The sequence below is a fragment of the Siphateles boraxobius genome, unplaced genomic scaffold (genome assembly GCF_051911475.1).
Source record: "Siphateles boraxobius isolate OS27281-9 unplaced genomic scaffold, OSU_SipBor_1 66, whole genome shotgun sequence".
NCBI classification, from domain to species: Eukaryota; Metazoa; Chordata; class Actinopteri; order Cypriniformes; family Leuciscidae; genus Siphateles; species Siphateles boraxobius.
In genome coordinates, this window is record NW_027509193.1 from 8,507,501 (window position 1) to 8,534,034 (window position 26,534).

The 26,534-nt window shown below is 36.2% G+C and overlaps 3 protein-coding genes and 1 long non-coding RNA gene across 8 annotated transcripts in view; 1 reads left to right on the forward strand and 3 right to left on the reverse strand.

The window, feature by feature from the left end:
• LOC143721532 (nuclear body protein SP140-like protein) overlaps window positions 1-5,544 on the reverse strand; it is a 12,770-nt gene extending 7,226 nt beyond the window's left edge. For 4 of the 5 annotated variants that reach the window (XM_077212028.1, XM_077212027.1, XM_077212026.1 and 1 more), the window contains exons 1-5: window positions 5,427-5,544; window positions 4,598-4,735; window positions 4,284-4,385; window positions 3,975-4,108; window positions 3,701-3,748 (exon numbers count right to left, since the gene is read on the reverse strand). In XM_077212028.1, coding sequence (XP_077068143.1) covers window positions 3,701-3,748; window positions 3,975-4,108; window positions 4,284-4,385; window positions 4,598-4,727 — 414 coding nt within the window. In that variant the 5' untranslated portion in view covers window positions 4,728-4,735; window positions 5,427-5,544. Of the gene's footprint in view, window positions 1-3,700; window positions 3,749-3,974; window positions 4,109-4,283; window positions 4,386-4,597; window positions 4,744-5,426 lie in introns of all 5 variants that reach the window. The other variant, XM_077212025.1, reaches the window with a different exon arrangement.
• LOC143721541 (uncharacterized) overlaps window positions 1-26,534 on the forward strand; it is a 323,157-nt gene that overhangs the window by 249,944 nt on the left and 46,679 nt on the right. The window lies entirely within an intron of this gene.
• Window positions 5,729-13,646, reverse strand: LOC143721534 (uncharacterized). The gene is made up of 9 exons (XM_077212031.1): window positions 13,525-13,646; window positions 11,896-12,065; window positions 11,534-11,770; window positions 11,124-11,275; window positions 10,362-10,409; window positions 9,963-10,140; window positions 9,313-9,359; window positions 8,788-8,866; window positions 5,729-6,508 (listed from the first exon to the last, which is right to left on the reverse strand). Exons 2-9 carry the CDS (start codon window positions 12,038-12,040, stop codon window positions 6,147-6,149), a joined length of 1,248 nt encoding a protein of 415 aa, XP_077068146.1. The 5' UTR covers window positions 12,041-12,065; window positions 13,525-13,646; the 3' UTR covers window positions 5,729-6,146.
• LOC143721527 (uncharacterized) lies at window positions 14,718-26,204 on the reverse strand. Its single transcript, XM_077212020.1, has 16 exons — window positions 25,582-26,204; window positions 25,218-25,375; window positions 24,320-24,500; window positions 23,958-24,152; window positions 23,749-23,868; window positions 23,520-23,653; window positions 20,608-20,664; window positions 20,472-20,520; window positions 20,188-20,385; window positions 19,949-20,088; window positions 19,780-19,848; window positions 18,934-19,061; window positions 18,719-18,827; window positions 18,490-18,564; window positions 18,137-18,280; window positions 14,718-17,877 (listed from the first exon to the last, which is right to left on the reverse strand). Exons 1-16 carry the CDS (start codon window positions 25,700-25,702, stop codon window positions 17,797-17,799), a joined length of 1,959 nt encoding a protein of 652 aa, XP_077068135.1. The 5' UTR covers window positions 25,703-26,204; the 3' UTR covers window positions 14,718-17,796.

Here is a 26,534-nt window from a genome sequence, read left to right on the forward strand (position 1 = left end):
CCCCAACATACTTAACTGTAGGCAGAGTTCTTTTCAGCATATGCTTAATTCTTCTTCCTCCAGACAAGCCACTGATCCATAGGGCCTTCTCTGAACCTGCCTTCTCAGAAATCTGGTTGTAGCCGTTGAATGACTGAGCTGACTGCCCATTTACTGGGTTTTAAATTTTCCGGGGAGTCCGGACCTGTCGATCTTCTTCAACCATTCTTCAGTTTGCTTCACTGGGTCTGCAACATTACCACCATCTTTCAGTGATGCACTTTCGCAACCACTTTATGGGGCTGTCCTCAATAGATGGAATGACCTCGCTTTGAACTTAGAGTTCAAACTTACTTGTGACTCTGCCCTTCCTGATCCCCAGACTTCCTGGCCTTGAATGACAACCTTGCCCAAGTGGCTACGTTGTCCAGGATTTCCAGTACCCATCTTGCTTGGACGTGCGTCACAGTTGTTATTGTTAGGACGTCCATGAACCCCCGCAGAACCGGCTTAATAATGCCTGACTCCAGGACAGGGCCGTGGGTTATGCCTTCCACTGCTGTTATTAGAAGGTTCATGCCCATGATAAAGAGGATTAGGGAGATGGTGCATCCCATTGGGATTCCCTTCCAGAGATCCTGCCAATTGGTTGTCCACTGGGATGATGCAAATCTCAGTTTGATCCCTCCTAGATAGCTGGTGATCACTTCTTGAATAACACTTGGGATGTGGTAATTGTCAAGTCCAAGCTGGATGAGATTGTGTGGGATAGATCCATTGGCATTCGCTAGATCTAACCAGACCACTGTTAGATCACCTTTCTTCTGTTTGGTCTCGGATCAACTGGCTGATCATTGAAGTAATCATATGGGTTTTATTGAACAACACTGTAATAATACACCATGTACAATAAATTATATAAACTAATATAAACATAACTTATGTACATTAAGTACTATAAGAAATGCCTGCAGAGGGCGCCAATGGCCTGGTGTTAGTTGTTGTTACACTACAGCATGATCAAATCTTTGTTTAATATTGACCAAACAACATTTAATTCAAATGTCCACTTAATCTTTAATATTTGGTCGTTTCTGTACCATAGAAATGCAACAGCCGCTATAATTTATTGAACAAGAACATGTGCACATAAAACCTTACAAACTCAGAGTACTTTTATTTAAACTTTCATTTTGAAATCACGATGAACAACAATTCACATATTTAGAAACATATTTATGTATTCTCCTGTGTTGGTGTAGATTTACAAATGAGTTACGTTACAAATATTGTGAAATGGCACACACTGCATTCCCAGATGAACGTTATAAGCAACCCAAACTCAAAGCATGCAGAGATGGAGTTTGAGAAAACCGCATCCGACTTTTTGCTTTCCAAATGCACGTTAATGGAAACCTAAACAAAAAGCACATGCAGACACAGTGTTTGCGTGGAGCAGCATTTACTGTGAAAGGAGCTGAGGTACTTTGAACACGTAATTTGCACGTCTTCTGACAGCCATATTTATAACGTGCAGTCAAATGCGACTCAACAAACCTAGCCAGTTCGGATATTTCATGAGTTCTAGCTCAAGCAACTGATGCAACTAATGAAGCCCTTGATTAGTTGCATCAGGTGTGCTTGAGACAACACCAGTTTTGCAGGTTTGTGCTGTTGTGAGGGATTCTATTCAGGGGGTTGAATCATTTCAATTTGGGGAAAGCACTTGAAACATTTGTTGTGTTGAGGGATTTCAATTACTTTTGTTTGATTTCTTCATTGCAAACAGCTGAAAGTCTGTACATTTTGTCAATAAACCTGATTTGCAGTGGAGGTTGAATAATTTTGATTACAACTGTATAACATTTTTTAATTGTACCACAAAGTTACTCAGTGTTTTTTTTTTTTTAAGAAATGTTGAAGGTCATGTAAACCAAAAAAAACAAAAATTAAAATTCACTTTTACATGGTGTTTGAACATATGCGTGTCGGCAGTGTGTGCACAACCACCCTATAATGGTAAAATTCTACCCACTCCTCTTTTTTTAATGGGATGTCACAAATGCTTAGCCCCTGCCCACGGCTGCTGACGGACTCTACCTTATTAGCATAGACCCCGTCCTGAGTGAGCTGTACACAGTCCTCCATGTTTATCTCCAAGCCAGCATTTTACATCAGCATTCAAGTCAGAAATGCATTCTTATTAAAGCTACTAAGTTATTCAATCAAGAGCAGTGAGTTATTTTCTGTTTTTCTATTGTTGTTTGATTCATATTGAAGGGGTGGATTGGAATCCACTGCTGCTTCAATGCATATGTAATGATTGATTATAATTAAGGTATTAATCAATATTTTTCCTTCTAAATATCAAATGAGTTGAATGTCTTCTCTGGAGATTTTACTTTATTATACAATTTACCAGTGTGATTACTGAAATGTTCTTTTCATGTATTCTTTAATGTCAGTATATTTTATCTGAATGCAGTAACAGTGCTTGCTTATTCAGCCTGGATTCCAGAAATAAAATAGGGACTTGTTTTGTGTTTGAGAAAGGTCTTCAACGTGTTAAAACGTATAGGGATCTATAGTTTAAAAGACAATTTCTAAGTTAAAGCCTATATTTTCCATTTAGCCTAAAGTTTAGCTCTCCTTGAGAGAAAGAACGCACTATCTTGATGTTTTGAGAATACTCTCCTGTTTATAGTTAGAGCCTGGCCAAATCCAACCATGGAAAAGCTGTGTGTCAGTGTGTGTGTTAGTCTTCTCGGTTACAGGTTAAGGAGCCACTGGCATTATTGGAGATTGACTGAGTTGTTGTTCTGGGCATGCTGGCGCCCAGTAACCCAAATCTGCGACCTGAAAGGTCACGACGTGCCTAACTTTAGCTGCATAATCGATGGAGATATGCTTCCGTCTATCTGTATATGTGTGGAAAATTACTGTGTTTATCTATTTCATAGCCAATGAGAATCATTCATCCTGTAAGCAATGACGTAGCTTAGACCTTGGAAATGGTATAACTGCTGTGATCTTTGTAACAGTAGGCGGGGCGGCCTACAAACTCCTGTGTGAGTTTTGAAGCTGACTTCTGCTAATGAAACTGCAAACTATCTTCAGTAAAACTTTTCTTGAATTTATTATAATTCTGACTCTGGGTCTTCATTCTTCATATCTGGTTCTGGTTCTTTGACTGTATACCCCTTACAATATTAACAGCATATATAGCAGTAGGTACAGTACACTACCAATATAAAGTCTTTGATACACTAACTATAGCTTGTGCCTTTGATACCCTGCCAAAAACGAACGTTTTGTTTTTGGCAGAGTATCCGAGGCACAAGACGTTGGCTCCACCCTCTTCTGGAAAGCAGAGTGAGGAGCAGCAGCTCATTTACAATTAAAGATACATGCACGAAAACATGTCCTTCCACTCAAAAATGGTCATTTACAACATGGTAGCCTATAATAAATTATCTGTGGGGTATTTTGAGCTGAAACTTCACAGACACATTCTGGGGACACCTGAGACTTGTATACATCTTGTAAAAAGGGTCACAATGGGTCCCCTTTAATATCAATGTGTAGGTGCAAGTTCAGCATACAGTGTAAATCACAGAGGCCTGAAATCATAGGTTCATTCATATCATTGGCTATTCTACAAACATATCTTACATGTCTAATAAAAATATTCTATACTAGTTAGGTACAAAAACAGCCAAACCTGTTCATTCTGAACTGGAATTTTCTTAAACGGCGAAAGAAGACCATCCTATTAACAGAAAGAAAAGTCAAAACTAGAAGATGTGCTCAGCTTATAATCAACACAGATACATTATTAATGTTTCAATTGAACTGACACTAACATTTGGATTTACTAATAATTCCCTAATAAAATCAACCCCTATGGGCATATTAACAATTACTGAATGCTAATTATAAATGACCTTAAGTGCGCATTGGTTGAAACTGTTAGTAATTAAACTGTTCTTATGCACCTTAATGAGTTCCTGGAGTGGAGTGCCATTGTAAAAGATGCTGTTCCTCCACTTTTTGCTCCTTTCTTTTCCTCCAAACATCTCAAACTCAATGGGCTTGAACCACCGGCCTTCACTAAAAATGCACATCTCCACTGAAAACAGAAGTTGATATACAGTTTATTAAACCCTTATACACGAATGCCTTGTGGACTTATGTTTCAGAGCATCTGGGTGTGTTCTGAACTTTCAGAATAAGGTTTGTCTTGAACAAGAGACTAAATTCTAAATTAACTAAATAATTAAATTTCTTTTAGTGTCTGTACTTACTGTTATTATATTTCTCCACATAAAGGACGCCATCTTTATCTCCACATGTGACGGGAAGTTCAGGTTTGTTTTCAATTATTTGTCTCAAATTCTGTCTGGAGTCTGAAATAAAGGACAGATGTGAGGCATGAATGAGCTTCGGATTGCCCATATTAGAGACAGAGCAGTGTTAATCTTATGCCTCAAAGCTTTTTAATGAATCTCTCCTCAGTTCATCAAATTTTTTGTAATGTTATGTAATTTGGAAAGCTCAATAGGGTCTTTGGCCTGGCTCTTGTTGGGTGTGCATAAGGAGGATGGTCCTGTTTGCTTACAAGTTTGTTTCCTTATCTTGCTTCCCCCCCCTCGTTTTCCTTTTTGTTCTCTCTCGTTCTCACTCAGACTGTGAGAGTCTGTGCTGCTCTCCGGATCCCATTCAGATTTAGATTCTGACTCAGACTCCATGTCCTGACCTGTGGTTCTCAAACATACAAAACATTGATTATACAGTTTTTACATGGAAATCATCGTTTTTGTTTATTAAATGCATTTTGCACTTTTAAATATGATCATGTTGACTAGCTGCCTAAATGTGTAATTATGAATAATTTCAATGGAAAAAGTACTTATTTGAACACAAAAACTTTCAATACGACAAATGTACCTGTATTGTCTTATATGCAAAATATACATTTTCATAATAAATTGCTTATAAATTGACCTACACTATTGTAATAGTTCACTGAAGTCTAAATATAATAGTAAATATTGAAATCACCGTATGGTAAATTAAGTATGGTAAGTTAACCAATTAAGTTTTTACTCTAGACATATCTGATGGACACCATATTGTTTACATTCTTTTAATGAATGACTGAATTCTCCATGCTGTTTTGTTTGCAGAAGTCACCCAAGTCATATAAGAAATACGTAAGACATTACAGATTATAATGAGACTGAGATCAAATGAATGTTCAAAGTGAGTATTGACACTGAAACAAAACTGAAAGTTACTTCATTAATGTGAATCAACTGAAAGTTACTTCCTGGACTCATTCCTGTTTTGCAATTTGAGTGACAAAGTTAAAAAAAAAGAGAAAACATCAGACCAGAAAATACTCACATTAAAACTGTTATTACTACCAATAACATTAATGTACTCACCTTGCTGTGTCCACGACTTTATGTCTGTATCTCTCGCTCTCTCTCTCAGATAATGACGTACACACTATCAAGTCCCTTTTCTTTTAACATGCTCTACCTAACCACACCTTCCATCAGCTCTGACTTTGTGTTCCTCATTACTAACAATGAAAATAAAATAATCTTAAGGTGAAAAAGACTTGTGCATCTTTCAGAACAGAATTGAGATTTTTTTTTCAGAACGAATGAATGAATAAAAATTTTAGGAGAATAAAAATTGAAATTAAAAATAAATTAATATAACTAATTAAATAGAAAAGCAATGGTTGTCAAGACAAAATTTTAATATTGGCTTGGAAAAGCTTTGTTTTGAAAAAGTCTGAAGGTTTACAGGCCAGAAACAGAGATAAGAATAGACAGAATAGTAAATAAACATTCAGAGACTATGACTGTATTAGCCTCAAGCATTTACAGAAAAGAAACAAATTTTGTTTTTCGTGTTGTAATGTGACAAATACAGTACATTATTATCAAAAGGGATTTTGGGGTTTATTTTCTTGGCCCTTGCACATTAAAAAGAAATTGGTGTATTAGTTACCTAGGGAAGATGTATACATATCTAATCACAGCCTCTCAGACCACAGTTCTACTTCATCAGTACTGGCCTACTTTTGTTTAATCTCAAATCTTTGCCGATCATTTCGATCCTAAAACCACTCAAGTCCTTACAACATCTGTGACTTACTCCTGCTTGACTAAGGAGTGAATCTGAGGATTTTCTATAACAGCAGGTGTTATACTGAGGTTTTGTGGCAGTGTGTCATGTGACTGCTTTTCCACCAGCTTCTTTAAAGACAAATCAATTGATTGCAGGGTGTTGTTGATGGTGTTAAACTGTTTTTCCAGAAGTTCATATAATTGCAGCTGCCTTGTTTCCCGAGTCTCTTCAGAAGCAACAGTGTTCTGCCATTCAGCAGGGGAAGCGTTGACGCTGAGCTGTCCTGCTCCGGCTGGGTCATCTGTGGTCTGGACGGCCTCCTCTACGTCTACGACAGGAGAGACTCCAGGTTCTGAAGCATCAACAGGATGTGAATAAAGTGGATCTTGGTTTGGGGAAGGACAAAGAGTGTGAATTAAAAACATTTCATTGTAGTATGATTCATGTAACAATACAAACACAATTAATTATCAGTCACCCTGCTCTTTAATACCAGCAAACACTGCGCTACATTTGATAAAAAAAATTTTAAAAGCTTAACAAATTGGCACAAGCTACTATTAAATATATTCATCAATGGTTCTTATATCATACAACAGATATAACTTAAATGATCTGATCGAGATCAATCATGAGGATGAGTTTAAAGCATGCACAAGTAGGTTAAACAAAGTCTGAAATTTGAATATACATCAAAGGAAAAAACAGCAATTGTAGCACTCTAAATGCAGTAATATACACTGGCAATATTTAAATATTCTTACTCTAATGAGAAGCAGAAACAAGAGATGTGAAAGTAACCAGTGAAAGTCTCAGACCTTCATAGTCTAATAACAATTGGGAATTTTTTGAAAAAGAAAGTTCATAATGATATATATATATATACACACACTGTATATATACACACACTGTATATACACACACACACACATATATATATATATATATATATATATATATATATATATATATATATATATATATATATATATATATATACATACACACACAGGTGCTGGTCATATAATTAGAATTTCATCAAAAAGTTGATTTATTTCAGTAATTCCATTCAAAAAGTGAAATTTGGATAATATATTCATTCATTACACACAGACTGATATATTTCAAATGTTTATTTCATTTAATTGTGATGATTAAAACTGACAACTATGAAAATCCCAAATTCAGTATCTCCGAAAATTAGAATATTACTTAAGACCAATACAAAAAAGGATTTTTTGAAATGTTGGCCAACTGAAAAGTATGAACATGAAAAGTATGAGCATGTACATCACTCACTACTTAGTGGGGGCTCCTTTTGCCTGAATTACTGCAACAATGCGGCGTGGCATAGAGTCGATCAGTCTGTGGCACTGCGCAGGTGTTATGAGAGCCCAGGTTGCTCTTATAGTGGCCTTCAGCTCTTCTGCATTGTTGGGTCTTGCGTATCGCATCTTCCTCTTCACAATACCCCATAGATTTTCTATAGGGTTAAGGTCAGGCGAGTTTGCTGGCCAATTAAGAACAGGGATACCATGGTCCTTAAACCAGGTACTGGTAGCTTTGGAACTGTGTGCAGGTGCCAAGTCCTGTTGGAAAATGAAATCTGCATCTCCATAAAGTTGGTCAGCAGCAGGAAGCATGAAGTGCTCTAAAACTTCCTGGTAGACGGCTGCGTTGACCATGGACCTCAGAAAACACAGTGGACCAACACCGGACATGGCAGCCCAAACCATCACTGACTGTGGAAACTTTACACTGGACTTCAAGCAACGTGGATTCTGTGCCTCTCCTCTCTTCCTCCAGACTCTGGGACCTTGATTTCCAAAGGAAATGCAAAATTTACTTTCATCAGACAACATAACTTTGGACCACTCAGCAGCAGTCCAGTCCTTTTTGTCTTCTGACGCTGTGTCTTGTTCAAGAGGGGCTTGACACAAGGAATGCAACAGCTGAAACCCATGTCTTGCGTACGTCTGTGTGTGGTGGTTCTTGAAGCACTGACTCCAGCTGCAGTCCACTCTTTGTGAATCTCCCCCACATTTTTGAATGGGTTTTGTTTCACAATCCTCTCTAGGGTGCAGTTATCCCTATTGCTTGTACACCTTTTTCTACCACATCTTTTCCTTCCCTTCGCCTCTCTATTAATGTGCTTGGACACAGAGCTCTGTGAACAGCCAGCCTCTTTAGCAATGACCTTTTGTCAGTTTTGTCAGTGCCACAGACTGATCAACTCCATGCCACGCCACATTGCTGCAGTAATTCAGCCAAAAGGAGCCCCAACTAAGTACTGAGTGATGTACATGCTCATACTTTTCATGTTCATACTTTTCAGTTGGCCAACATTTCTAAAAATCCTTTTTTTGTATTGGTCTTAAGTAATATTCTAATTTTCGGAGATACTGAATTTGGGATTTTCATAGTTGTCAGTTTTAATCATCACAATTAAATTAAATAAACCTTTGAAATATATCAGTCTGTGTGTAATGAATGAATATAATATCCAAATTTCACTTTTTGAATGGAATTACTGAAATAAATCAACTTTTTGATGATATTCTAATTATATGACCAGCACCTATATATATATATATATATATATATATATATATATATATATATATATATATATATATATAAAGGAAATTTGCAGAGCTCACTAACTATCACTGGCAGTAGATCCAACTGGTTCTGTGGTCTTTTTACTGATGGTTTCAGCTGACATCACAGATTCTCTCCTGTTCTGTTATGAAAAAGAAAGAATAAGATTTAAGTAATGCTTAATGTCTGTTTGTTAATAGAGGATATGTGGCCACAATATCTGGGTACATTTCAGTAACTGAGGGTTAAGGTGAAGGATAAAGTTAAAGTTAAGTTATTTGGGATATAAATGACTACCACAGAACTTGAGGTGAATTCCCCCAGTGCCATATTGCTGCTTCTTTTATTGTTATTTTGCAGAATAATTAATATATGTTTTATAGTTATTGATTCAACTGTAGGCTTTTAAGCAGAGTTTGCAGCTTTTATGACATCCCTTCAACAACAATAATATTAATAAAAATATTTTATCATTATCATCATTATCATAATCATCATCATATATATGCTAAACTCACTTACAATATAATACCTATACAATAATATAATAATGTTGTTTTTCAATTTATCTGTAAATGCACAGCTCACCATTTTGACTCTTTCGGCAACAGATTCGGATTCATCTGAAGAACTGTCTGTTTGTGGTAGAAAACAAGCAAAAGCCATAATCATTTTAGGGTCAGTTAATGCAGATGATCACGCACAACTTTTTTTTTTTTAATTATTAAAAACACATTGACAAAATTGTCAGTCATTGGCAAAGCTATCTAGACTCCTGGCAGCCTGGCTTAAAGAGATAGTTCACCCAAAAATAAAAAATTAGCACATGATTTACTCACCCTCAAACCATCCTAGTTGTATATAACATTCTTCTTTCAGACAAACACAATCGGAGTTGTATTAAAAAATGTCCTGACTCTTCCAAGCTTTATAATGGGAGTGAGTAGAATGAGTGATTTTTTTTTGATTTTTTTTAGTAATCCATTCAGCTCCAGGGGGTTAATAAAGGCCTTCTGAAGATTTTTGTAAGAAAAATATCCATATTTATAACTTTATAAACTAGAATCAATGGCTTTTAGTAATGGCTGTACACGAGTCTAGTACCACCTAAAAGATGAACTCTGACCCGCGACCTAATCTGATATAGTCACATTATAGCAATGCTCTCCCATATATTTTGCTACCATAAGTAGCAGTGGGCTTTAAAAGACAATGTACAGATACTTATTCAAACTCACCCGGCTGGATTGTTTCCCTCTGCAGTGTGTTCTTTTTAATTCCACACACAGGTATTGAAACAGTCTTGGCAAATAATCTTTTCCAGGACTCTGGAAAACCTTTTAAGGCATTTACCAATTCATTTCTCCTCGTCATATTTTGCCCAGAGTTTGCACGGCTTTTGTCTTTCTGCTTCACCTATGGTCAAATAAAATGGTAGTGATAATAAAGCATGCCATACCTCAATGGGTCATAATTTTTGTTATGAAATCTATAAGGCAAACAAGGAAAAATTAGAAAATTCACAGATTACAAATCTGTAATGTCGGTTTGAACTATAAAATAATGTGAATATGGTTTGTTTAATGGCTAATGGACTTATTATTTTTGTTTTGTTACAGTATATAACATGTATATACCTGTCTAAAGGACTCCCTTAGGTGTCCAAACTCTGGAAGAACCCCGCTCTAAGAAAAACAGAAGAGTTCATTTAAATCAGACGAGGATCAGTAAAATAGGTGGATCTATTCAAATATGTTCATAAAATGTACCAAATTCATAACATCCATCAGTGCTGTATTTTTTTTTTTTAAAGCAGGGGGGGGGGGGGGGGGGGTGCTATATCAGACAGGAATAAATAACATTATGATGTCCAGAAATCAACTTCAATAGTACATTGAGAACTTATGTTTAATGTGATAGTTTCATTCTTACATCTACTAAATGTATAATGCAATATACTGTTAGTCCCGAGATTCTTCACGTGTTAATGAATAAATTCATAGATCTACAATTAGCATATTGTATTCCCTAATGGTCTGGTAGTAATCTAATCCTCCCTCTTATAGTTTTTACCCCCTCATTAAAATCAGAGATGTTCATCAATGATTTTATATCAAGAGCAGGGATAAGTTCGTGTGCAGTTTGTTTTGTGATTTCACTGGAAAGAATACAGTCTCCGCAACGGCATTGAGAGATAGATTGGCAAATGGACTCTTATTTAACACATATGAACGTCAACTGGAAAGGTTTCCTTTGCATTAGGTATATCCATGTAGCGAGTTGTTTAAAAAAAGTGGCGGGGACAATATTGACCCTGGCATAAAGTGGTGGGGACATGTCCCACCCGTAAATTACACATATGCCAGCCAAACATCCAGACTGCATACACACATACATACCTTTATGAGTTTCAGTAGTTGCACTTGTTGAAAGCCTTTTGATGGCCAGTAATAGATGCTAAACTTCCACTTCTTGTGACGCCCCTTCCCTCCAATCGCCTCAAACTGACTGGGACTATACCACTTCCCTTTACATGAAATACACTTCTCTCCTTAAGACAGAGAAACATGATACAGAACATATAAATGGGTGCACACAGAATGCACGTGTGGAACAGGACTGTAAAATAAAGTGCTACCGAAAAAATACATGTAGGTCTGTTATTAAAACATTTGAATCGCAGTAGACTAGCATTCATGTACATATTTGTACATGTACATAAGAGATAAACAACAATTTGACTTTAAAAACTAAACATGCAATTTAATTTTCTCACACAATGTAAAACATAAATCTCCCCAAAACTTACCAGTGTCATACTTTATTCTGTGAAGAGAACCTGCCATTTTTCCACAACGAACAACCAGTTGTTTCTTATCTCTGACCTCTTGAAAAACATCTGTGTTTTGAGCAAAGATGTTTGAGCATCTTTTCATTGTCTTTCTTCTCTCATCTTTACTAAAACCTGTTTCTGAGCAGTTTTCCTTGACTTCACATTCTGGATTAGTCTGCTTCGTAACTGATGCAACATTCATCTTCTTCAGGTCTATGAAAGGCAAATGTTATGTCATATTTAGTTTACTTGACTGAATCTGCGAATGAACCTCAACTTCATTCGTTTTAATTCAAAGTTGAAAATATGCATTCTAGATATCATTGGTGTTTGCTTACCTGGAAGCCTGGATTTGTTACAAGTTCTGGCTTTTTTTTTCTTGTTATCATTTTTTTGATTCATCTTTCTTTTTTCCCTTCGTCTTCCTTTACTTTTTTCCATCTCGCTCAGCCAGTGAGATTCTGAAGCGCTGCCCCGATCCATGTATACATTCCTGTTATGTGGGTCTCTAAAACATAGCCATCATTTAGTCGTGGATATTCACAATTGGTTGTAACATTTTAGAGCTTTTTGTGTCGTCAAAATGTAACTTTAATAATATCTAAATATAATGATTTGGATTCCTTTATATAGTTTAGGCAAACACAAGCACATTTATTTTTTTATGAGAGATATGTACAGATTCAATCATAAACATTTATCTTTGGGCATAATTAAAGGAAAAGCCAAATTTACCAGTAAAACACGGAAAAGACATTGACCTGGCCTAAAAGGTTTTCACAGAATAATATAAGTAGGCAACCTAAAATAATTATAATTACAAATAATTCACAGGACTGCAGAAGTTTTAATAGCTGAATATTCTTCAGGGATCCCAGTCTTTTTAATCAAGACATTTACATTACTTTTCCAGTAGTTTGAGATTTACTGAATAGGAAATAATTACAAGGATTAAATGGAAAATAAATAAATAAAGTGTGTGTGTGTGTGTGGACTGTACAGGTTTAGCTTTACTTGTGAGGGCCAAATGTCTCCACTTGTATAGTGAAATATTATGACAATCTGACAAGTGAGGATATTTATTTACTGACCCTCACTAGTTTAAAAGGCCAGATCGGCCAAAACTTGTTTTTATTTAAATCTAGTGTCTTGCATATTTGTGTAATGGGTTAGGCAACTTTATCATTACCCTGATATAAAATCAATGGACGATGATCCATCAAAATACCATATTTTGCGTTCAACAGAAGAAAGAAACTCATACAGGTTTGGAACAACTTGATGGTAAGTACATTTTGACAGAATTCATTTCTGGGTGAATATCTCTTTAAATTCTTTGTGGATGACGAACCAGGTGACTGCTGTCCACACTGTTGGGTAAAATAAGCTTCTGATCTGGCTCTTTGCAGGCACAGTTGGGCAGGGCAGTGCAGTGAGTGCACTAAACACCGGAAGTGTCTGGTCACACTAACTTAGAAGTTCTCTCGCGCGTTTTTTTTTTTTTGGAAAGTAGAACAACTTTTAACTTGAGTAGCGAGATTTCAGAACACATGAGCGAGACGCTGCAAAATACGCGAGACCACGTCTCTCTAACACGTGCACATGGAACAACGACGGAAAAGCAGCGCTGAGGAATGACAAAATAAGTTCTGTGAACGACCAACAAACATAACAGAAACTTGCACATTGGACTGTTTGTTTTTTAAAAAAAGATACAATAATTGTGTTATATATAAATATTCACTTACAAGTAGATAATATGTATGTTCTCTGTGAGTCTCTACATTTTGATTTTGATGCAAAAACGGCGAAAGCTACAAAGTAGAAGACTTATTAAAAGCATGCATTTTTTAAGCATTTAACCAGATAACATTATACTCAAGTTGCAACTTGGAAAACGGGCTACCCTTTTCAACAAAACACAAATTAAAATACAAATTAATACATCATTAATAGCAACGCATTACCTTGATATTTAGCCCAAACTCTTCAGCTGCGGGGTGCTCTGCTGCACGAGAAGATACCAGGCTGAGAACTCTGGGAGTGGGACTGTGGGAGAAGCACGCGAGGGTCGGGGAAGGGGGCGTGTATGACTGAAGAGGATGGCGGTCAGCATTACATTGTGCCAGGGTTTCCCAAACTGGGGTTAATAAAATTAAAATTGGTAAATCATTTGAAAATTAAAACAATCAAAATAAAATTGAACTTTGAAGATTGAACACTAAAAATATTAATATTGAATTTGTTTACCTGCATGTCAGGACACCAGCAATTAATTACACAAAGTTTTCCAGGTTTTAAATGTTTTTGTCCAGACCAGACTTTTGTTTAGATCCATAATTAGTGAAGATCATTGAATATGAATAGTGTTTCACAACTATCAGCATTGTTTAGTAACTTGCATAATTATTCATCTCATACATGATGTAATGAGAGGTGCTTTTGTCCCCTCATTTAGAAGCATCACACATTTATTTACATGGCCATTCTATATTCTTTGAATATAATCAAAGCTAAATGGTATGACACCCAAAAGGATCTCTTAGAAATGAAAAATGTTTTTGTTTGTTTTTTGGATGTTGGCTTGAGAAGCCGGGACTCAAGCTCGGTCGCATTGTACACAGCTACAGCATATTTCAAAATCAATAAATTATGATGTTTACCACCATTGTGTGAATAATATGTAATAATGTAATCCATAAAAAGTAACTGTAATCTGATTATAAGCATTTTAAAAAGTAATATAATCTAGAAGTACTAAAGTTTTGTAATCTGGTTTCGTAATCCAGATCACATGTAATCAGTTACTACCCTGCACTGAATTTATATAATGTAAATGTAATATTTAATGAAAGCCTTCTTTCTATTTCACCAGACTATAATGTCTATAGCGAAACCATACATAACATTTTGATGAGTTTACTTACCAGACCAGGCCTGTCATGATGAGTAAATCAGTGTCATCAGTAAATCTGTGGAAAGCATTTGATCTTTTTTTTTTTAATTGGTGCTTTATTAATTACTGAATGTTCTGTGTTTCAGTGAATCTTACTCCAACACTGTGAAAAAATTATATATCAATAATTCATGACAACGTTTATACATTAACTAATTTAAAGTAAGTTTTTAAGACTTTCTGAACAAAAAAATATTCTACAACTTTTCAAATAAAGATAATAGTTTATTTATAAAAACGAAAATGGTAAAAGAATAAAATCACACATAATGCTGAAATACAGTACTGTGCAAAAGACATGTTAGGCACTTTAGTTTTTTCCACCAAAAAATGGTTTTAAGGCAGTTATTTATATATTTTGCTTTAGTGTGTCCAAAGGAAATCTCAGTTTACATTTCCAAACATTTTTTCTTTTGCCATTAATTCTAATAATCCAGTGAGATTTTTATATGCACAAGGAGTCTGACAACAGTCGGTAAGATCCACCCATAGATCTGATCTCACCATCATCAAGTCCATCTGGGATTTCATGAAGAAACAGAAAAAACAGAGACAGACTAAATCCAGAAGTCCAAGACGCTTGAAGAAACCTTCCTGCAAAGCTCCCTGAAAAACTATGAGCAAGTTTACCTGGACAAAAGCTGTTTTAAACACAAATAGTGGTCTCACCAAATACTGATTTCATTTAGTTAATAGAAGTTAATTGATAAATAAAATCTATTTATGACATTATATTTGAAAGCATTCTAACTTTACAACATTTTTACACAAGTGTCTAAAACACTGCATCTCTGCAGGAAGGTTTCTTCAAGCGTCTCGGAGATGTTGCCACACTTTTCTATCAACTTTTCTATCAACTAATGATGGTGAGATCAGATTATATCGGCTGGAGGAAGAGAAAAAGCGGATAGTAGCAGATCTTCTGTACACAGGAATCATGGAATTACATTTAATACCCTTTAAGACACCGTCCATACATTTTAAGACCTCATCGCCACTTCAAGTTTTAACCATTACATAGGCGACTCCTTACATTTGTATATTGATTGATAGCACAACTAAACAGTCTTAATATGTGATAATTATCAGTGCAACAATTCAGTAGGCATGAAGCACAAGATAATTAATTGAGTGACTAACTCAATGCAAGGTTTAGTAGAAAGAGAAACCAGAATAAGACCAATAAACAAAACAATTGACAAAACTTATTGAAGAGTGAAAATAATCATCTCCGAGCTAAAGGGGCAATGAGTTCACAAAATATATTCAAAAGACGTAGGCTATTTGTAACACCAACTCTTATAACTGTCTTCAAACCATAGCTATTTTGTGGTACACTTCCATAACACCTACAGTTTACCTGTGATAACCACGTGTCAGTAGTCATAGTGTCAGTACTAGGGGTGTGCACTAATGTTCGATCTGTAATTATTATTCGAAAAAATGAAATAATATTCGAATTTTACTGGGTTGCTTTGCTGCCGAAAATGCTGTGAATCCATGATAAATCCCAAGCATTAACTTGCAGTTATAATTAAATGCACTGGGTGGCGCTGTGGAGCGTGTTGATAGTATTTGATCAAATAATGTTGGCGCATGCCTCGCGAAGTTTGGAATTACTTGGATGAAAATTATTTTACAAAATTGATCTACCTTTAATCAAATTAATTCATGCTACTGAGTTATTATAATATCACCACCACAATGAGAAATCACATTAAACTGGGCCCTCATTAAATTATGGAATAATTGTTAAAAAATAAATAAAATAGGCATATTTGTGGAAAAAATATCTAATATTTGAGTTACATAAAAGCTTTTTATTTGTTTTCTTCCTAATTGTCCTTGAAATAGTGGTCAAGAACCCCCCCACCCCAAAAACAAAAATGGTTTGGCCACTGATCAAAATTTGATGTTGTCATTTGATTTGAAGTTCAATAGGATAACGTTACGCTCAAAATGTCCGGTCAGCACAAGTCAACGTTTTTGAGTGTTGTCGAAGAACCGGTACTTCGGTACCAAGTCGGTACTATTTTTTTTGTTAACGTCACGCCACAGTACTAGGTTTTCTCAAACCTGGTACTTGTTGCGTGTGCATGCCCGAAGCGCGTGCAGTTGCGTCCTCTTCATAAAAGTGCTGAGACATTGCGACCGGCGGTGCTGCTGATGTGGTAGCTGTAAATCCACTTGTTGATAAGAAAGGAGAAAAGACCCACATATGGACATATTTTGGATATTAGCTCATAATAGTGACGCGCCTAAGTTCATTGTTGCATAGCAACGACAGACGCCACGGGAGAGCACGCGCTCGTGGAAAGGAGAAAGCGGTGCGAACTGCGCTCTCCATGATGACGAGGAAGTATTAGCAAAGAATTCATTGATTTCTAGCCCTTGCATTAGCTTTACTACTAGATATTTTTATGGAGACGAGAAATAAAAAGCCGGCTGAAATGCGTCACTGTCATCATCGTGAACAGATAATGGGCCAGATCCGAGTCTATTTTTGCTGCGCTGCTCATGCTTAATTAAAAGTGAAAGCACACTTTTGATGGACAAAAAATAAATATGATTTCACACAAAAAGTGCCCAAAATGAACAGATTTTGCATGTCTGTGTTTTAACAAGAACTGTAGTAGGCTATGTCAGAAAAGAAAATGAAGTCATTTATAGAAAATGTACCCCTTTAAACGTGTTTTTATTATTCAGTTTGGGTAAAAGTATATGGTGTTTTATAAAAATTAAAAAAATCGTGGGGGGTGGGGGCCCATCTAAGATTATCTTGTCCCGGGCCCAGGCAAGACTGTCAGCTGGCCTGCGCAGACGCAATGATTAAATTCAGGCAAACTTTAGCATACAACCTCTTTGGACAAATATAGCTACATAACAAAAAGATGATACAAAATGTAATACCTTGGAAAATGGCATTTAAGACTTTTTAATACTTTTTAAGGGCCTTAATTTTCTCTTAATTGATTTATCAACTTTTAAGACCCCGCGGACACCCTGTGTGCAGACATAATCAAATTGCCATTCGTAACCCATGCTGAGAACGACATAATACCTGCAATGGAACGATGGCATTACAGAAAAACAGATGTGCTGTATTGCACAGCAACCATGTCATATATGAAATATTCCATCCATGCATTCTCAAGCTACTTGTCCTATGTACAGCTGCAAGATAAGAAATATTATCTATCTTACATAGATTATAATGAAATTTAATGCATATTCAAAGCTGTGTGTGTGTGTGTGTGGGGGGGGGGGGGGGGTTGTTGAGCTATTATTGGATATTGAAGATTTTCTTAAACTCCTTCTCAAACATTTCCTTCAGGCTGGCACCCATTTGCCCAAACACATTGTCCTTAAGAGATCAAAAGAGAACAAAATACAAAACAACTGTAAAAAAAAAAAACACAAACAAAAAAACAAGTGTCCTAAATATAATGTTAATCACAAAAATCATCAATAATGTCCAAGATATATACGTCCATATATAAGACATTGCAAAACAACTACATTTTAATGAGCGTTTGATCTGTTTTATCTTTTTTTTTTTGTTGTTGTTGTTTTGTTTTTTGGTTATTTATTAATTATGTCCTGTGTGTTTCAGGGAATCTTACCCTATTAAATGTGCTGCAATTCCTGAAAATGAGCTGAAAGTCCGAGACGAACGCTCCAACCGTCTGATACGTGTCACTTGCCATCTTTAGCTTTATTCTGTCTAGCCACATTGGCTGAGATATGAACTGAGAGTATCTGGACACCTGGAAGTTAAAACAATTCTGGTTAATCTTTTTTATTTATTTAGTTTTCTCAATTTTAAATGTAAAGTTCACCAACTTGAATTCCCTATTATTCTATTTATAATCAAATTCTAAATACATTAAATTAATTTAAGAGATGGCATGAGAAAAAAAGATTTTTTTTGGAGTGGTTGTAAAAGAGCGCAGGCTGAAATAAGGAGACATCTTACTGTTTGGCATGGATTTTTTACAAACACCTTCTGGGTGTCCTCATTGTACATATGTAACAGGAGATAGTGGCAGTGCTAAAGAAGACAAACAACACACACACCCAAAATGAAGTCCATAAATTATTGTTCTGTTTCTAAACCTAGAGAGCAGCCTATGTAGACAGCTTAAATGTTTGTGGTTATCCTTTATATTAAGGTCCCAAGTGTGTGTGTGTGTGTGTCTGTTTACCAATCTGTATTGCGACACAGGGGCATTTAAAGCTTCTTGTTCAGTCATGCTACTGGAGTCACGCCATTGCTGACTGGTTCTAAACACGCAAAAGGTACAAATCCATTCCCTACAAGCAAACACACACACACACACACACATATACAGAAGGATGCATATACAACACACATACTTGCTGAGTTAATGATTTTGTTTGATGTTTTTCTGTCTCTCACCCAGTTGAGTCTTCATCTACAGCTGGTAGGTGACAGTGTGAATGAAAAGCTCGTGGACATTCGTCACAACACACCAGATCTCCCCCAGAGTGACACGTGTAACACTCATCATCATTTTCCTGCGCCTTCTAGTCACAGGACAACACAACATGATATAACTTGTTATCATTATCACAGGAATAAGCTCAAAGGCATTTTGCTCTAATGTTTATATTTTTATCACAAAAGTGAAAAGAAAAAGAAATTGCATTTTGGATACAGAAAACTAAGCTAATGTTAGTTTATTTGTTTGTTTGTTTGTTCGGGGGTGGGGTGGTTCTGTAATCCTCGATACGTTTTAGATACTCATATTCTCATATTATATATGTATGTACAGTGTTTTTTCTACTGCATTCAAGTTTTTTTTAATCAGCAATCAAAAATATTAATAAAAAAATCTAAAATATATTTTAATCAAAAATATTCCCATAATCCATGAATACTTTCATGAATATCAACAGATTATAATAGAAATAATGGGGGTTTCTTCAGTTTTACTGTAACAAGAATGCCTTGTCAAGGGAATGAGGGAATTTGCTTAATTGTCATGAAACTAACATCACAATGCAAAAAAGGGCAAGTAAGGATACTAAAAATAAGTGAAAATTCATAAAATAAAATATTTGGACTTTTCATAAGATTCATGCTATCTTTAGTTTATGAAAGAGATTTTAATTACAATCCTTCCTCAGTAATGGCTTGTGTGATTAACGCACACATTCAACAAGAATTCAAGTGAATGTCATTCATTATTTTTAACATGACTGATTGTGAATGACAGACATGTCAGCTGGAGATGTTTCTTACTAGGTCTTCTGGTTCATCACTGCATTTCACACATTCGCACAGAAGAGAATGGATGCGTAGGATCTCTTTCTAAAAATGACAAATAAATACAAATAAATAAACAAATACATAGATAAATAATGATGGTTTTTCTCTTTTGTATCATTCTATGTTCTATCCAGTTTGATACCTTGAGTAAAAAGTTGAGAGTTTTTCCATGGCACAGTATATCTTTTTTCCAGTGTCCATCAGTGAGAGTTGGTTCCTCCTTGACAAATTCCTCGGGAGTGAACCACTTTTCCTCAGTCCGTATACACTTCCCTCGACTCCCTGCATCATAAAGCAAACATAAACACACTTCCCACTCAAACCTTCGATACAGATAAAACAAACTGCATACTGAGTTCTGCACAGACTGCAGTAACGTACCTGATGCGAACCGGTCTTTGCATAGAGTCCCAGTAAGTGAAACGCAGGTGACTGGTAAAGAGGGAGCTTGGAAAACAGTCAGTTCTGTCATCTCTTCTTCCTCCTCCTCATCCTCAACCCTCACTCTAAACTCTGTTCCTCCTCCTCTCTCTCTCAGTTCCTGGAAATCACTTTCCTCATCCGAAGCGGCGCTGGTTTCTGAGTGTTGAGGAATAAAACACACGGCTGCATTCAGACAGACAGCAAACAGCGTGTGTGAATGAGTCAGAATTATCGGTGCTCACCTGTGCTGGAGCTCTCGGTCGAGCTGACAGGAAATATCTCTTTCAAGCTCTGCAGGAAGGAACAGAGTCAACATAATGGATTTCAAAGGAAAAACAGGAAAAACAAAACCTGACATTGTACGGATAGACAAAGTACTTTTGGGGCACATTTCCTCTTTCTCCTCTCCATGGGTGGAGACTGAAGATGCTTCTCCTGAAAGAATGAGAAGGGAAGTGATGTCAGATCACACATGTATCTGAGGGGTCTGCTGTATTTTATGTAACTACTTATTTTCCTCATATGTTTTAATCTCAGATGGTCGGTACTAAAATATGTGCTGTACTCCTGTTGCTTTTTTTTTTAAAGAAGCAAAAGGTGCATTTTCCCTCACACTAAGGCCTTGTCCACACGGAGACGCATTTAGCTGTATAAAAGTAAAAAATGTGCATCGTATCGGCGTTTCGTCTAGACGGATCCGGCGTTTTGGGAGCCTGAAACCACTATTTTTTTAAACCGGGTCCCAGAGTCGATAAATCTGAAAATGACAACCCTGCGTTTTTTGTGTGTACAGCCAATTAGTATATTTTGTGAAACGATGATGTCATCACCCTACGTGTCGACCCTAGTCAGACACCGCTACGTCACGTAACAGCAACAACAACTGCGGACTACATGCTTGTGTTTGTGCAGCAGAAGCTACTGAGCCTCTTTTACTTCTTTATTTTTTTATATTTTCTTTCTTATGCTATGATGCTTGTCTGTCATTGAATTTCATATTTTGTACCAGGCCATTTATATTTGTTTATATTGTTCAATAAAGTTCTTGGTGAAAAAAAAAGAAGAAGAAGCTATTGAGTCTAATATTATTGTATATAATGCACATGGTTTATGCGCATGCTCCAAGTCTTCTTCTCTGTTTATAGTGTATCTCTGTGGCAGAATTACAACGCCACATACTGGTCTGCCATGTATACTGCATCGTTTTGAATCGGTTTCAGTGGTTTTGTGTGTACACAGATATTTCTTGACATGAAAAATTAGAATGAGGGGAAAAAAAAGATTGGATAAGGAAAGCTCTGGCTTCGTGTGGATGTGGCCTCAAAGTGCAGTCACAGTAGCAAAGTTTTGCAGGGTAAAAAAGGTTTATCCTCCATTACTAGAGTAGGGATGTCAACGCAGTGAATTCTGTGTAGGGAAATCTTTCACCCTCATGTGACATTCCCGATTGCGTGTATTTCCAGTGAAATGGCTGAATTTTTGCCTGCAAAAATTCGCTGAACAATGATAATTTGTGACTGCTGTGAATTCTCCTTCGTCTTAGTTCTGTTGCTCCGTGATCTCCTACATGTTTATTTTCCTTTATATTAAAGTGTTTCTTTGGATTCTCCTTCGTCAGGCGATTTGTTCATGAGTGAAGTAACAAAAACTTTACATTTGTTACAAATGTTAGATTTATGTTCATATATATTGTATATTGTGGGATGCATAAACATGGAAATATTGGCCAATAACTTACTAATATAACTTAAAAATATTATTAATATAATTGATAATTATTTATATATTAAATGATATCAATGCAATATATATAATTTGATATAATGTAAAATAAAAGAATAAAGAAATTCTAATAAAATGTATTTGTTTGTAACAACAGGTAGACAAACTACAAATAATGTGGGGTCCCATGATCATTCTGCCATTATTTATTGGCTTAAATCAGCCTGTTACGAATAAAGGTGATTACAAGAGACTGCGACTTTGTGTGTCTCTGTATTTCTTTGTGTTGCTGCCGTGGTCTACTTTCTCTTTCGCAGATGAAGCGCTGATTGGTTGTGCTGGTTACACTCATTGGCTCATCTCTGCGGAGAGAGAAAGAGCGATCCAATCACGGGGATCATCAGGAAATGCGGGAACTATAAGGGAGCACCTGAACGCGATTGATGTGGCCAGCCTTTTGTTTTGTGAACTGCAACCATTTGCTTAGTTCTTTGTTATGTTTGTGTTGACATTTGTTTGATTATTTAATCAGTTCGTTTATGTTAAGTTTGTCATGTGAATCAGTGTTAGTTCTGTAACCTGAACTCCTTTACTCGTTATCTGGAATTGAGTATTGATGCTTTGTTAAAACGGGATAAAGAAAAGGGTCAGGTAAGATGTCACGTGACATACATTGTGCACATGTAGTATTTTTCTTTGTTTAAACACACTAGATTTAGGGACAAGTTCCACCGTTGTATTTTTGTTTTGGTTAGTTAGAGTAGGGAAGCATACGACGTCGCGGACGTCGAAGATCTTTCTTTTCTACATTTTATTTTGATTAGTTAGGTTAGATTAAAAACGGGTAAGAAAGATTGTTTTCTTTTTATTCATTTCTTTGAGTTGGCACTGTCCAGTTGCCCTTTTCCTTTCCCAGAATTAATATATAATTTGCTGGTATGTTTATGTTACTTTATTGATTGGCAATTATTTGTTTGAATTGTTTTTTTTATAAGTATATGTACTTGTGAAATACATATATTTTATGGAGAGATCTTTTTGACCGGTTGTGGCCAGGAATAAAAACCCTTAAGCATTCTACTGCCTTTGCTTCACTCACTTCCCAGTGTTCTTTTGGTAATTATTGTCGAGGGATGATTAATGTTCCCCTTCTAACACCCTAGACGGCTAAAACCTAAGAAGGGTCGTAACACAGCCTTTTTATACAGGTTTAAACGGGTATGTTTCCCATACAACAACTTTTATTAAGAAGGAGCGTAATAAATGTAAACGAATGCACTATTGACAATGTTAATGGTTCAGACAATAAAATACATTTTTATTTCTAGCTAACTGAAATTTAATTTTTAATTACAATTAAAATTGACTAAAAATGAGCCAATATTATACTACAGGCCTAATCTATAGCTCAATATCACATAGACAATTTAGGCTATCTATCGAAACAATAAAGGTTAAGTTAAAATATATAAATGAAAGTACTTCTGCATCAGACAATGTGTTTCCAGCAAATATAAAGATCCATATCTGTAACTATTTTACTATCTGCAAGTGCCTGCATTATTTACCTCTATGAGTTTCTTAAGCGTTGTGTTTCTGCAGCGGATGCTGAGTTTCCAGTTCTTGCACCTTTCCTTCCCGGCAAACTTCTCGAAATCAGATGGGGTGAACCAGCGTTTATTGGAAAAAATGCACTTCTCCCCTACAGGAGAGAAAGTTTGCATGCATTCAGACCCATAAACAGTATGATAAATACATACTGTAATGAATTATAGAAAAAATGTAAAGATGGTGAACCTTTAGGCAGTTTGTCCCGATAAAGAGTGCCCACTTTATCCCCACAGTTTACAGGCAGGGTAGTTTTATGTAAAGGATAGTTCCAAATGTCTGGCTCTTCTCCTTTCTTCACAGGAGATGCTGAGAAAGGGAGAGAACGGAAAGAGACACATATCATACAGGCATAAGACACCAGCGAACTTGGACCTGCTGTTGTTTCTGGGACTCACAGAATGATGGTTTCTTCTTCTTCTTAGTGGGTGTGGAAACAGAGGAAGGACCCGGACCATCACTATCCTCGCTATTTCTATCATCTTTATTTCTCTTTCGCGTGCGTTTCCTTTCCTTTCCTTTCTCCCCCTTTCCTTCACACTTCTCCGCCTGTGTCTCAACATCCGTAGGATTCTCATAGAATTTGAAGGAGCCTGAGAATGAAAAGATACTAAGACTGAAACTCTTGATCTTCTTAAGATTCTTAAATCTTAAAGATACTAAAATAACACTGCTGTAAATATGAACACATCTGTAATAGTTTAATAATACAGCATGAGCCTAGTATCGCTCTAAGCTGATAACAGTGAAACGCACTGACCGTCCAGCAGGCTGTTTCTGAGCAGGCGTAGTGTCGGGTACAGCTGCAGGATATGATCTTTAAACACACAGTGCCAGAACTGATGCATGCACTGAGATTTCTCCTTCTCCAGCCGGTCCAGAACCTCATAGATGCGCTTCTGCGTCTGCTTCTGCTCACGAGAGCGCATCCCTTTCACCTTCTACAGATAAAAACACAGAAAGACATTAAAGAAAACAGAAGTATGGTCAGACGTCACAGTGCTTACAGTAACATATCTGCAAAATAAGTAAATGAATTTGCTTTTACACACCAGCTTTTAAAAGAGGATGTACTGTTGTAAAGTGATGGTAACAGATGATAATATCATGGTAATGTATTTTGATATACATTACAGTTCAAAAGTTTGGGGTCAGTAACATGTTTTTTTTTTATATATAAGTCTCTTATGCTCATTGATCTGCTCATTTAAATGCAGTCTCTTAGGCTGCATTTATTTGAACAAAAATACAATAAAAACAGTAAAATTGTGTCAATTTAAAATGACTGTTTTCTATTTGACTATATTTTCAAATGTAATGTATTCCTGTGATGTAAAGCTGATCATTACTCCAGTCTTGAGTCACATGATCCTCCAGAAATCATTCTAATATGCTGATGTGATGCTCAATAAAAAATTTCTAAGTATTATTATCAATGAATAGATTTAAAGATAGACAAATGTCCTGAAACAGAACTATAATTATATCCAAAAAGCATGGTATTGCATGGTACATAACCAAAAATGATCATGTTCATCAAACCATGACATACATATTAACATGAATGACTATAAAAGAGATACTACTAGACAGATGCTGTCAGGCATGGGTGGTTTAGTCAGAGAAAGAGGGTATGTAGGGGGTGGGCGTCTTCGTGCCTGAAACAGTTGCTCCGTCATCAGGTCGTGGTCACGCAGCTGAGTGAATAATGCGTGCGGTTGTTCTATGCACGAAATCTCCGTCTTCTTGCGGTGGAGAAAAAGCAGCAACTCTTCATTCGTCATAAAATTTAACTGTTCCATTTGGCCGCGGTCTCCTGTTAATTCACAGTTTTACAGGGTGGCATAAAGTACGTTTGGCAACTTTGCAATATCATGCAGAATAAAACAACACAACAGATAGTGTGTCAAATACATCATTTCGAATCAATTCCTCACACTTCTCCAACTGAATAGGCTGGAGGTTTTGTACCGATTTTTGCTGGCATTAAACGCAACATTTGCATATTTGACTCTTACGTACCTGTCGGGGCGAGCTGTCTGGAAGAATTTGTATATTTCTGTACTTGATACGAGCAGGTCAGAAATAGAAATAGCTGTTTCCAAATCTCCCGCCTGAATGGGACTAAATGAAACTGGCTCATAAACAGTAAAGTATGCGGAAGTGATGTAGGGAAAGCGAATGTTAACCCGTTCTAAGTTCAATACGTATTACGTAATGATGTCCAATTAAACTAAACCCGGTTTAGAAACAGCCCCAGGCGTGCATTAGGTTTTCTACGTCCCCTCCTCCCTTCTTTTTAAGGATTTTCATATAATGTTACGCGTCACCGTTCTACATAGGCTACATATGCGAATGCTAAAATAAATGTGCACTTCTTGGATTACAGTTGCACGTTTTAAGACAATCCTGTGTATTAGCAGTCATATATTTACAGTACATTTTATTTATACCATTTCTTCTATAGGTTAAGTAACTTTTAAGTACGTTCATTAACCTTTTTTTTAACCCGTCAGTCAAATCCTTTCTAAACCCGTTCATTATAAATATGCAATTAAAAAGGACGATTCGTTCACGCATCTGACATCACTACAGGCGAACAGGTGTCCTGACATTCCTACCCGTATTCTCCTAAGGCTTACTGCGCATGCGCACATCAATAATGCGCAATTTTTGTCACCCCGAACACGCCCATCATTTTTTACTACTTGCGTGAGAACTTCATGTAAGGTTTTTGACTATTTATGTTCATTTTTACCATACCAAGATATATAGCAGTAATGAAAACTGTTCACGGTCACATTAATACGAAGCCAGCAAAAGTGATCACACATTAATACGAAGCCAGCACCAGTGATCATCAGCATTTTTCAATAATTTTGTTATTTAGGCTAAATGAAAGTTTAAAAAAAATTCTTAGATTCTAAAATGTTTTAGATGTACTAATTTACCAAACATTTATCTATTTTATTTTC

Coding starts and splice junctions, on each gene's coding strand:
- LOC143721527 (XM_077212020.1), bottom strand. CDS start 25,702: ATGAGCCAGTTTCATTTAGTCCCATTCAGGCGGGAGATTTGGAAACAG. Junction 24,153..24,319: donor CAGAAACAGCCTGCTGGACG/GTCAGTGCGTTT, acceptor TTTCATTCTCAG/GCTCCTTCAAATTCTATGAG. Junction 18,828..18,933: donor GTAGATGAAGACTCAACTGG/GTGAGAGACAGA, acceptor GTTTGCTTGTAG/GGAATGGATTTGTACCTTTT.
- LOC143721534 (XM_077212031.1), bottom strand. CDS start 12,040: ATGGATCGGGGCAGCGCTTCAGAATCTCACTGGCTGAGCGAGATGGAA. Junction 11,276..11,533: donor CAGAATAAAGTATGACACTG/GTAAGTTTTGGG, acceptor CTCTGTCTTAAG/GAGAGAAGTGTATTTCATGT. Junction 10,410..11,123: donor AACTACTGAAACTCATAAAG/GTATGTATGTGT, acceptor TGTTTTTCTTAG/AGCGGGGTTCTTCCAGAGTT.